The sequence below is a fragment of the Anolis carolinensis genome, chromosome 2 (assembly GCF_035594765.1).
Source record: "Anolis carolinensis isolate JA03-04 chromosome 2, rAnoCar3.1.pri, whole genome shotgun sequence".
NCBI lineage: Eukaryota > Metazoa > Chordata > Lepidosauria > Squamata > Dactyloidae > Anolis > Anolis carolinensis.
The window spans coordinates 256,581,808-256,595,120 of NC_085842.1; the positions used below are offsets into that span (position 1 = coordinate 256,581,808).

The window sequence follows — 13,313 nt, forward strand, 5'->3', positions numbered from 1 at the left end:
CTGAGATAGCATATACACAGTCTGAGAATGTCTTAACTATTCCATTAAAGTATTACAAACTGCAGACATGACATAGCACATCCAAAGGAAATATAACCTAATCCTGCCTATCTTTACTGAGAAATTAAACTTGGTTTCTATGCATGTATCAGAATGAAGACATAATGAGGCAATACTTAGATGAGACAATATATTATACAAAGCTTTGAACATGAGATTTGAATGTCAATTTGGTAATGTTATACATCTGCACTGAGCTCCATCTCCACCAACCATAAAAATACTTACTCAGAGATAATTGGACATTACGCCGGTGTATGTCACTAACAATATTTCAGCCACAAATGATTTTCTCTTCTTTAAATTTTTAGATCTGACTTCTGTTTTAGTTAGTCCTACCTAAAGTAGATTCATTGAATCACTGGGGTTTACCCATGTGATCATTTTCCATTCAATTTCAAAGGTTTCCAGCCTTAATTTTGAGACATGGGATTTACAAATGGAGACTTAACCAGAGACAATCCCTTTAAAATTAATATTTAGCAGCAAAGTTGTATATAATTAATATGGAAAAACACAAATTATTGTGATGTAAGTCTAAGGAACAAAATAACCCTGTCCTCTGAATGTATTTACAATATTTAATTGTATTAATTAAAATAAGCAAAACTGGCAATATATCAGCCTTTCAAAATCATTTTGCAATTGTTCTAGTTCCAGGCAGATAATAGTGTGTTGGCCCAAGTGGCAATCTGGGACTCTGAACTACAGCAATCTGCAGCCCTGTAGACTGCAGTGCTTCTGCCCCATTGGAAAGCACTGTTGGGAACTTGCAAGGAACAAGATCAATTTTCCTGCAAGCATGTTTCTTACTTCTCAGAGTCCTTCTGGGAAAGGCATAAAAGCTGGAAAAGAACTACAGCAAGCAGGGGGATCTGTTCTGAAATTCATAATGTAAAAAAAAGAAAAGTGAAGGCTGTCAGCAAATCTTGAAATAGTGGTGAAGTGTTTGGAAAAGAGCAAGAAGCCATCTGGGCCTGGACTCTGCTCAGAGATGGACTTGTCCACCCAACAATTTCTGCACAAGCCACAGTCTGCTGGAGGGAGGAACAGCTGTACCACAGGAAGAGACATGCAAAGAAGAGAATGGCTCTGAATTATTTCTGCAAGCAAAGCAACACCACACATTGGAAGAGTAGGCAAAAAGAAAACAAATCTCAGGGCCCACAGGCTACCTAATGTTGCCGTGTGTTAAAGTGTATGCATGTAATCTCTTTCCAAGTTTAAAAATAGATGTCAGCCAGACTCCAAAAAATTGGTCTTCTACATGTTATGTAAATTCTTATGGTTATAACTTCTTCCATTGTTGGATTGTGGCTGTTTTTTTAAATGTATCTTTATGATGTATACAGAAATGACAGCTGCAACTTCTTCATCCCAGAATGCCCCTGGTATGACATCATGATATGACATTGCAGGAGGGAATAGGAGAAGGAATAGAAGCCATTACTGGCAGTGGCAGCCATTCAATTTCCTTAGAAGCTGTCTTAGCAATTCATCGCGAAGAAGCACCAGTTTGGGGGCATTTGGATCTGACAGGAAAGAGTTGTTAGTGCTACTAAGGGTTCTGCTGTGGCAGTGTCAATCAATATAACTTGAAACCCCCCTCCTTGACTAAGCACATTAACCTTCAAATGGCATGGTAAATTTAGGAGTACCATTTCAGTACTATTTGACCCATTAATTTGTATTCGGCATTTACAGTAAGGCTAAGCACAAATCACACTGATTTACTTTGAAGTTCAGTTCAGATCTGAGCCCAGTTCTGTTTAAACTGTTTTTAACTCAGTTCCACCCCAACCTGTATCTCAAGTTGTAATCAAGATTCAGAAATCCAACTCACCTTTGACTTTAACTTCTACAGTGTTTGCCCTAGTATTGCCCAACTGGTATTAGTAAACCTTCTTACACCATCTAGGTTGAGGATTTCTAAACAAGTGGGTTAAATATCCTAAAGGCACCAGATCCCTTCTGATCTTGGATGCTAATCTGAGTCAACCTTGATTAGTACTTAGATGAGAGACTGTCTGCCAATGAATACAAAGTGCTGTTGGTTATATTTAAGGAGACTGAGAAAACCATCTCTGAGTATTCCTTGCCTAAGAAAACCTTATGAAATGGTAATCAATCGGGAGTGCTTTGATTGGATGGCCCTACATGGCAGGGGCCTGGACTGGATGCCCTTGTGGTCTCTACCAACTCTATGATTCTTTGAAGTCCATAGGATCTTCATAAATCAACAGGCAACTTGAAGGCACATACACACAGAGACAGACATCTGGAAAATTGCACCACTGAAGAGCAATGACAGAAGATATTAGACATGCAGGTGGCAAGATATGGCAGAGAAAGGCAAGCAGAAATGCAGTATAAGACTCCAGGTACTTCTTGGCCAGTTTCCTGGTACAAGAATGGCAAGTAGCTCAGCCTGTTAATGCGTAGCAAATAAATAATTATGAAGAAATGGCAGCTTTCTAGGTTTATTCTACCTGCAATCCAACTGTTTAGATTCAATAATGTAGAATAAGGAAATAGGACAGGAAGGGAGAAAGCTTTACCTGCAGGCTAACTGATACAGTTCCCCCTGATCAATCCCCTTGATATTACCAGCTTACGGACACCCCCCCCCCCCCCCAAGATGGAAGACAATCATCCTCGAACTACGAGGGATCGCCTAAGTAAGTAAATAAGTAATGCATTTGGTGGCCGAGGCTTTGAAAATAAGGATGGATATACAAAGAATATTGGAGAGTGGGAGAGTATTGTCATATATTGGGATCAGATAATCGTGTGATTAAATTGTGAACATGAAGACAGAAAGAATAATATTTAGTTATAGTCTGTAGCTTTCCCTGTATCAAAATGTTTAACAACCATTTAGGATTGTTCATATCTGGATATCTCCTGAATGTGTTACAACTTAGTTCTGGATTTGGGATCCATCAAATCAAAATCAGATTTTTGGTTCTTATTTCTCATATAAATCAATGAGAAGCACAGAGTTAAAGACGAAAAGTATTATTTTGGGGGCATTACCATCTTAACTAATAGCAGGATTTTGGTAAATACAATGCATTTTCCTTGGAGTCTGATCACAGTATGATAATCTGGCAAGGTTTCATCTTAGGGCCCATCCAGACAGGGCCCAAAATGCACAAACTCTCATGCTTTTATTGGAGATGTTCAAATGATGTCTCTGGTAAAAATGAATCAATTTGAGACAAAGCAGGAAAACCCTATTTTATCCAGAATTAATAAGATAGCCCATTAGATCCAGGCCTTTCTGAAAAGTCCAGGACTATCCAGGGGCCAGTTCCCATACCCACTTTCCACCTTTTGGGCTCCTGGAGCCCAAAGATGCAAGATGGCACCCACTCCCTTCCCCCCTCAAAGCTGTTAAAAACTTAACAGGCTGCCATTAGGCCTCCCTGCATGCCTCCTGAAACATACCAATGATATGCCAGGAAGCAGGGAAGTCTTTTCACGCATCATTGGTACATTCCAGGAGGTGTGTAGAGAGGCCTAATGGCAGTTTTTAATTAGTTTTTAGGGAATTTTTTTTGGTAGGGATTGGGGTGGCTGGATACCATCCCGATAATTACCGGGAAAGGATGGGATGTAGCCATTCCACTGGGAATTTTCTGCTCAAAACTACAATTCCAGGACTCTATATCATGCAGCCAGGTAAAGAGGTATCAGAGCTGCAGTTGCAAGTGTAAAATCTTTGCAATTATTTTTTTTTAGTATTCTTTCTTCCTTATCAATATTCACAGGCATCACTGCAGATGATATATTTTGGATTTATTCTTCTGGATCTTAACATGTGTTTTACATTCTTGTATTAATTTTTCCTTTCTTAACCATGATGTTTGCTTTTAGTAAAGTATCCACTGGTTGACAATAACGACTTACGGTTTTTGTTGGGCAATCTTACATTAATACTACTGACTTTCATAAATGCTAGAGTAAAAATGATCATTGCACTGTTTGTTTGCAAAAAGGCATTCCTTGCAAACAAATCTGTGCTTGCTGAAGGGCCTGTGCTCTGCCACTTTCGCTATAGCGCTTTTGAGAATTGAAAATTTCATAAGCATGGAAACCACTTATGTCTAATTATACCCACAAAACATTTTTCTGTCTGAATATATATCTTTTGCCAGCTGGAATTTTTGCTTGTCAGAAATTACTGTACAATGCAATTAGTGTTATGAATGCTCACAGCTTAACAGCACTCTGCATTGATTAGAGGAAAGAGAGAGAACATCATTCCATAGAGATAAGGCAAAACTCTGTAGAAACCAGTTGAGGCTTCTAGTGTGTATTCCCTCCACATTTTTATGGAGCTTCTTTTGTTTCTATCATGCTTCCAGATTTTGATATCCAAATTTTGTTTGCAGCTTCCTTACCATTTCAGGTTTCAAAGTTCACACAACTCAAATTGCAAATTTCATAACAAAATGTTCATATTTGCAGTCAGAATCTAATTAGCAAAGCTCAATTTCTCAAATTATTTAATGAGCTCGTTTCACAATTTCAAGATCAGTTGTTTCAAATGTGTGTGTATGTGTATGTAATGCACTGGTGAGCACAGAAATACATAACCCTAAATGGAATTACAATTATATAAAGATTTCATTTTTTAAGTTCCTTGATATGAACAGCTTGATTAGATGGATGCTGACATAGGTAGTTTGTAAACAGATTGTACATATTGGTCACAACCCAACATTGCTGTTCTACCCAGCCACTGGGTTCATAGGTATGCAAGGTAGGTATGCTCCTTTGGTCATTCAGTATGGGAGGAGGGTGTGGGTCTTTAAAGACTCTTCTATATTAATGTTTTAATATAATTATTTATTGTATGTGTGTACAGAAAGACCCCATTTAACTGCATCTGGAGAGAAATGGAGTTGTATCATGAGATCCCCTGATGGTGCAGTGGGTTAAACCGCTGACATGCTAAATATGCTGACCAAAAGATTGGCAGTTCAACTCCGGGGAGCAGGGGGAGCTCCAGCTGTTAGCCCCAGCTTCTGACAACCTAGCATTCAAAAACATGCAAATGTGAGTAGATCAATAGGTAACGCTCCGGCAAGAAGGTAATGGTGCATCATGCAGTCATGTCAGCCACATGACCTTGGGATGTCTACAGACAATGCCAGCTCTTTGGATTAGAAATGGGGATGAACACCAAGCCTCAGAGTCAGACACGGCTAGACTTAATGTCAGGGGAAAATATTTACCTTTACCTATTAAAGAAGCCAGCAAAGTCTTAGAAAGGATACCTCTAGGTCCTTCAACACAACTTAATTGTATGCTGGAACCCTGAATCAGGTAATTTAATAGCTTTGGTAATTAAATTTATCCAGAAATGTATTTTTGCTGATACCAGTGTACATACATGATTACATTGAAAACATTAATAAGTTTTGAAGTATTATGCCTTGTTTGTATTTTGCCTTGCTTTAAATGTGTTCTATATAAAGTATGCATACATCCAATATAATTCCAGTCTAGGTCTTATGCATGAGTCTGAAAACCTATGTTTAAAAACATTGGTTTATTTCTCTTGCAAATACTTATAAACATTTTCCAAAGGAGGAATCCGTTTTCTTAAATTCTCATTCCTGTTACTTATATGAAGCTGAATGCACTATTCTGGTCCTTTCTTGGGACACTGTCGTCCATCACATAGGTGAGAAGCAATTGAAGAAGCAGGATAAGCTCTGATAAATAACTTCACTTAAAAAGCAAACCAACCAAACAGGCTCTGGTAGTCTAGCTTCTCTACTACTCCAGAACTTCCCAACTACTCCAGATAGTGTCTTCCTGATTGCAGCAAATCACATAATTCTGTAGCTCAACAACCTCTACTGTTTGGAAATAAATACTATAAGTAATGCCAAACAAAAAGAGGATTCTTATTCTCTGAGAAATTTAACTTTTTCATCTTCTGCTAGTTTGGCTTGTATTGATTTTTCTAATTTTTCTAATTATAACCTTTGTTTGAGCTGCTAAGCAAATCAGGTAATGAATATTTGTACGCAACTACCCCCAGCTGATTTCATCACCATGTACCTAGAAAAATGTAGCCTATCAAAAGAGGCACTGCATATTTATTAAAGTTTATGGTTTCTTGAAGATATGAGCTAGGTAAGAACTTAGATTTTTCCATATTTTTGTCACCTTACGTTAGCACAACCAGCAGCTCTTCCGTTTCTTAGCAGCCACTCATCCACTTTAATGAAATTGGGGTGATTGTTATCAGACATCCCTTCCATTGCATGATGTTTCTTGAATCATAAACAATGCTTTTTTTATCTCACATTACAAAAGTCTGTCAGACCTTTTCTAAACTAAGTTGAAAATAGGTCAGTGTTTACCCTGCACGAAGAGAGAACAATCTGCAAGTTGAGGCTCTAGCAAAGACTGTCTGTTAGACTTCTTGTTTTAACTTTCCAATAGAGATTGCTTTTCACCTGATGTGTTCACATTTGACGCGTGGGTGCAAGGCTTTTTGTTTTTTTGCTGCCTGAAGCTGAGAAATATAGAAGTAACAGAAAAGAAGGTGTGAATATGTCAACGGCTTTCCCATTACTCAAGAGTATGCTCACTAGTGAATAACTACTAGGGACGTCATGATGCATCCAACTTATCATACCACATTGCCATGCAGGAGCCCCCGGTGGTGCAGTGGATTAAACCGCTAAGCTGCTGAACTTGTTGACTGAAAGGTAGGCAGTTTGAATCCGGGGAGTGGGGTGAGCACCAGCTTCTGTCAACCTAGCAGTTTGAAAACATGCAAATGTAAGTAGATCAATAGGTACCACTCTTGCAGGAAGGTAACGGCACTCCATACAGTCATGCTGGCCACATGACCTTGGAGGCAACTACGGACAATACCGGTTCTTCATCTTAGAAATGGAGATGAGCACCAACCCTGAACTGGACATGACTAGACTTAATGTCAGGGGAAAACCTTTACCTTTACCTATGCAGGATTATATTGTTTGAAAATGGCTTTAGCTGTACTCTCCACTCCAGCTGGGTGTTGACACTGTCATACCTTTGACACATTTGTGCTGTAATCATCTCTTTTGTTTTTGTTTTTTTCATCTGCACTATAGCCATTATCACCACTCCATTTGCCATGATTTGTTTTTCATGGCTGATTTGCCTACAATATGGCCATAGGAACACTATTAGGGCACAATGTTATGGTAATTTTGGGCTACACTGCCCAAAATTATCATCACAAGAGGTGGTACAAAAGAGAACTAGACCATATCACCTGTTATCATTTTTGATATCTTTCCCCTCTGAAAAATAAAAGTGATTGTCACACTAATCAATTGTTTCAGGTTGTCTTGTTCAATACTGATTCACTTGGGCTCATTATGCCATAATACAGCAATTACAGCTCAACATCAATACAGTGCACCTATTACTGTCCAGATTTTACATTTGTGAAAGGTGACGCTGGAAGGGAAATAAACCAGGCCATTCCCTGCCATTTTTGATATCTTTCTCTTCTGAAACACAGAACTGATTGTCATGCTAGTTAGTTGTTTCAGATTCTCATATTCGGATAACACTCAATTTGTACTAATTAAGCTGTCATAATTAGGGCATGATATCATAGCTTTGGTTACACTCTTATCCGTGGTGTGTGGTGTCACAGGAAAACGGAGAAATCTTCGGGAAATACTGCCATGCAGTAAAGGTATCTGAAGAGTGGATTTTAATGGCATAACAGCCAGGATCGCAGTGCTATTGTATAATAACAGCAAACCATGTATAGAAAAAATAGAAAAAAATCTTTTAAAAGTTTTAAAAGCTAGTATTTAGGAAGTCTTTCCCTGCCACCCTATGCACCAGAAGCAGTCTTTTTCGTGCTGAAGATTTCCTTAGTAATATCCAAGATGTATGTATTTATCGTGTCAGAAGCAAACCAAGGGTACAGTTGTAATGTATTTTAAAACACAAACAAAGTTAAAAACTTGGCATTATACTAAATGTCCTTTGACCAGTAGCTGGCCACTTGTAGTGCCTCTGGTGTTGCTATAAGAAGGTCCTCCATAGTGCACATGGCAGGGCTCAGACTGCGTTATAATAGATGGTCTGTGGTTTGCTCTTCTCTATACTCGCATGTCATGGACTCCACTTTGTGGCCCCATTTCTTAAGGTTGGCTCAAGATGAATTACATATAGACTTGCTGGAGTAAATGAAGGTCTCTCTTGACCAGCATTGTGTTTCCACAACAGCCAATCCAATGTATCAGAAAACCCACAAGCTGGACAGAGAGCTAAACATTATCCTTATTTTGTCCTTTCCATTCAGATATATTGAACATCAGTACCTGGATGTTCTGTTACATGTATAGCTGTTGGCTAACCAGTTCTGTGCTGGATTGCTAAACATGTGTTGGTTGCCAGAATATCTTCTGGAGGCAAATTTCTTAATTTGATTGTGCATTTGATTGTGTAAAAAAGTATATGTACCATGCAATATGTATCTACTCAAAGTAAGTAAGTAAAGACTCAGAACTGTAACCAAAAAGAAAGGTCTTTTTCATGTCAGCAAAACATGTGATTAATTTTGCCTTCCCATCCTGACTGTGGTTCACTCTCACTACTCGGGGTAGAGTCAACCAGAACATTTCCATACTCTACAGTTATTGTATTATCATTCCACTTTAACTACCATGGCAACATCCCATGGGATCATGAAGTTTATAGTTTTGTGAGCAATTAAAGCAGTCTAGTGGAGAATTCAAAGCCGCCCTCCCTAAATTGCAAGTTGCAGGATTCGATAGGATATTGTTATGGCATAAAATAGAATAATAGTAATATAACTCTGGAGTCCTTGAACCCTCAAGAGGTATATCTGTGTATTTGTAGATTTATGTGTGTGCTGCCAATGAATTTGTCTAGATGTGTAACCCCATACACATGTTGCAATGCCCATTTAAGCTCTGGTGAACTTCTGGAAGAAACCTTTGATGAGGATTTGTGTGTGTGTGTGTGTGTGTGTGTGAGACAAAGAGAACTAGTTGTTAAATGAGATTTGGTACCTGTGATTATACCAAGTACTATATGACTTACATGCTTAAAAATCACATACAAGTATGTATTACCCACCCTACCCATTGGTGGTTATAGATAATAATAATGATGATGATAATCCCCATTACAAAAAGTCCATTACATATAGGAGAATCTTAATACTGAACACTGTTTTAATAAATCAAAGTTTTATCATAAGGTATATTAGAAAAATCAAAGCATGTACCTCATACACAGAGAGATCACATCAAGTCAAAGCAAGTTACAAACAATTTGGAGTAGCATTATATAAGAATTTAAATGGGACATTTGAAAGAGGGGAAAAGACATCATTTACTTAAGAGACAATTAATCATGTTTTCAAAAGTAGCTTCAGACTAAAATTTTCCTGTTGGAATACTAGCTCTTATATTTGTTCCCTATCCCCATATCTTCTTTTTAATAATTGCATTTTATCTGTTTTTTCTCTCTATTGTTGTGCTTATTGTATCTAAAACTACCCTTAAAGTTTTCAGTGTGGATTTTCTCCTGAACTTTGATATTTATATTTTCTTCTCAATCCCACAAAACTGGCATCTTCTCCTCAGTTAAAAATGCATGGAAAAGGACATATTTTGTTCCATGTCTTCAGCAGGTTGGCTTCAAAAATATAAATATCTACTGTATTTATAAAGAATGTGTGTGTGCGTGTGTGTACACAGTCAGCATTCATAGTTAGGGATGAGAACACTTTAAATGAAGTAATGTAAAGAAACCCCCTCCCACCTGATATTTTTATCAGTTTGTCTATCCTTAGAAAGTCAGAAAAATTACTTCTTTTGGTGTCACAAACAATGGGATTTCTTTAATCTACAGAAAGTGTTAACAGGTTCAATTTTTCCCTCTTTGGACATAGACTTGCAGTTCCTTTTGGGTTGTGGCTCATGAGAAACAAGAGTTGGACATCTTAGGGTGGGTAGGTTATGAATGAGTGTAGAGAAGCGGTCACTGTTTTTTCTCTGCTGGCTGATGGAGGCAGAGTTCACTCCCAGAAGAGACAATTGGCAAGTTTTTCTCAAGGTGGTAGTTGATGAGATGGCTAATGCTGTCAAATACACGATCCTTCGTACGAACCTGGGAAGAATGGTATCCAAGTAGAATGGTCATACATATTCACAAGACAGGGCAATTTGGGACTTAAAACTACAAGACAAACTAGGCATAATATGACAACAAGTTGCTTATTATCTATTTAAATGGTCCCATATAGCCTATATAGGATGGACAGCTGGGCTGAGCTACAAGGATAATGATTGAGAGATTTCCTATAACTTTAAAACCTCCCAGATTAGCAGAAATAAGCAGTCACAGTAGCCTTTCAAATAACATAACCTTTCAAATATCATTGGACTGCAACTCTCATAGCTCTAGTATGCATAGCTAATAGTGAGAGATCATTGAAAACGTAGGTTAACAATGATCCAACTACAGCTGCTCGCCCTAGTCTAGTGCACCCTTATTTGGGTATTATAGTTACTATACTGAATGAGCACTATAGAAATAAAATTGTAAGATATTTCATTGATAGAATATCTTCAATAGAAGCAATTTTAAAAACACAACCTTTGGGATACTAAGAAAAACACAAAATTGTCAAACTTACTGGTATTTATGAATAAATGACCACATATATGAATTGAACTTCAGTGTAAGTGCAAAAGTTGACTCTGAGAACACAATTTTGGAACTAAAATAAATGGAAAGGTATAACACTCACTGAGCTTGTCTCAAATACCAGTAATGTCAGGCTTAAACAGCCTTCCTCGAAGTCATTATGAATATAATATTTGACTGTCCTCTAGTGTTAAGTGTGTGAGTTGCATCAATTGTTTCTCATTATTTATCTAAAGCAGAGGCTCTGCAGTGTATGTGTGCATGCACGCTTGTGTATGTGCCTTAAGTTACCTGTCAATATTTCATAGAGTTTTCTTAGACAAAAAATAGTCAGCAAGGAAATCTGGGGTCCTTAGAAGGCCTGCTGCATCTTCTTAAACCTTCCTTTGTACTCTTATCAGCTTTTCTATTTGTCATCTTAGGTTATGAAACAGAGTTTAGCAATCAATCTGTTTTTCCTGCATTGACTGTGCCAGTGGTACCTTCCAGCTCCCAGATCAGTGATGAATCCATTCCAAGTTTGTATCCAGACTTGAAAGGAGCTATCCAAAGGGTTTAACCTTATCCTAAAATATGTTCAGCACTTTGGATAGCTCTTTAACTAGAACTTAGAGAGATGATTCCCTGCCCACCAACAAGCCAATTGCCAGCTGCCACTGAGATTTTGCCACAAAAACCACAAATATATTCTTCTCCCCTGATCATGATAGCTGCAGAAAAAATTAATTTTAATTCAGACTTTCTGGGAACTGCAGACACACTTCACAGAGGCTGGGAAGATGAAGTGGAGAAGAGGGGAGTCACTGATGACTGTACTGGCTAAGTCTGATGGGAGATTCAATCCACAATACTTGAAGGATCCCACATCCCCCGACTATGGCTTATGCCATTATATATGTGTTAGCCTTTAAGGCAGTAGTCCTCAATCTGGGGTCCCCAGATGTTTTTGGCCTTCAACTCCCAGAAATCCTAACAGCTGATAAACTGGCTGGGATTTCTGGGAATTGTAGACCAAAAACATCTGGGGACTCCAGGCTGAGGACCACTGCTTTAAGGCATTACAAAATCCATTACTAATTTTACATAGATTACCCTGAATATACTCTCACATGAACAAGGCAAATTGTGGAACAGAATTATGAGAGGTGCTTTGTTTGCTAGGTAATTAATAGATTAGAGAGATGGGCCGAAACTAACAATGGCTTCAAACTACAACAAAGGAGATTCCACCTGAACATCAGGAAGAACTTCCTGACTGTGAGAGCTGTTTGGCAGTGGAACTGTCTGCCCCGGACTGTGGTGGAGGCTCCTTCTTTGGATGCTTTTAAGCAGAGGCTGGATGGCCATCTGTCGGGGGTGCTTTGAATGAGATTTTCCTGCTTCTTGCAGGGGGTTGGACTGGATGGCCCGTGAGGTCTCTTCCAACTCTACGATTCTATGATTCTATGTAAACAGAATCAGAAGGAAAAGAGCTCCTCCTTATCTTAAATACTTACAGTTCCTTCAGGGTCCACCAAGAGGAGATGTTTGGCCTGCCCATTATGTAGCCCAGTCAGCACATAGGAACCTGGGTTGGAAGTACTTTTCCGAACCAAGAAATCTCCGCATTTCTTTAACAGCTGTTCTGCTTCTTTTCTAGTCATTTCTCCTTGATACCAGGGTTCTGTGCTCAGTTCTTCTGCTACTGCTGCACCAGCTGCTCTGGACAGAAGAGGACTGGTACATTCAACTGAGGTAGCCTTGTTCAAAATGGGCCCAGGTGTTTGGTTCTTGAGGGCATCTTCAAATGGACCTAGTAGAAAGGGAAAATAACACATGTCAATTAGTGACACATGCAGTAATTCACAATCCAGACACTTTAATTACAAGACGATAAAAATACAGCCTTCAGTTGCCTTCTTCCACTGAAATCAACTAGTGTTCAACTTGTTCAACTTTAGTCAGGTCATTCTATTTCCTATTGACTATGTCCAGTAAACTTCAAAAATATAAATATCCACCACCCATTTTTTATGACAAGTAAAATGTCTAAGGGCAAATACACACTAGATGGTAAATCCATGGCTAATGCAGAGCACAAATGGTCCAGACTGGCCCTGAAAGTGGCCGCATACATCTGGCCAAACCCACTAAAACATCATTAGTATCCACGTGGTCCAACCATACCAAGACTGCATTGGACCTGCTGTCGCCTCACACATTCCTCATAGCCACATACAGAGCTGTGTGTGACATTCTTGCCATTGCAGGTAACCCGTTCTGACTTCAGCAGAGGTGACTGGAAATGAGCCCCAAAAAAAGGGCGATGGTGGCAAATCAGTCTGGATAATGGACTAGTCCAAATTGGATCCAATCCAGCTGTTCACACTGTCTCAAATCCATGCGATGCTCCAGTGTTTCCAATATGCTCCAAAGAATCCCCCAACTTTACAAGAAGCAGGGTAAAGCTGATTTAACCTAGGAAAACCCATGATATTCACCAATAGTAGCAAAATAAATTTGGACCTAAAGGTAGTCTTCCTCTCTCAGAAAGT

The 13,313-nt window shown here is 38.7% G+C and overlaps 1 protein-coding gene across 2 annotated transcripts in view; it reads right to left on the reverse strand.

Moving 5' to 3' along the window:
• Positions 1–9,276: 9,276 nt before the first annotated feature.
• The window catches only part of shc3 (SHC adaptor protein 3), a 54,460-nt gene continuing 50,423 nt past the window's right edge, over positions 9,277–13,313 (reverse strand). For both annotated transcript variants that reach the window (XM_008103185.3, XM_003216444.4), the window contains 2 exons: positions 12,276–12,571; positions 9,277–10,239 (listed from right to left, as the gene is read on the reverse strand). In XM_008103185.3, coding sequence (XP_008101392.1) covers positions 10,111–10,239; positions 12,276–12,571 — 425 coding nt within the window. In that variant the 3' untranslated portion in view covers positions 9,277–10,110. The remainder of the gene's footprint in view (positions 10,240–12,275; positions 12,572–13,313) is intronic.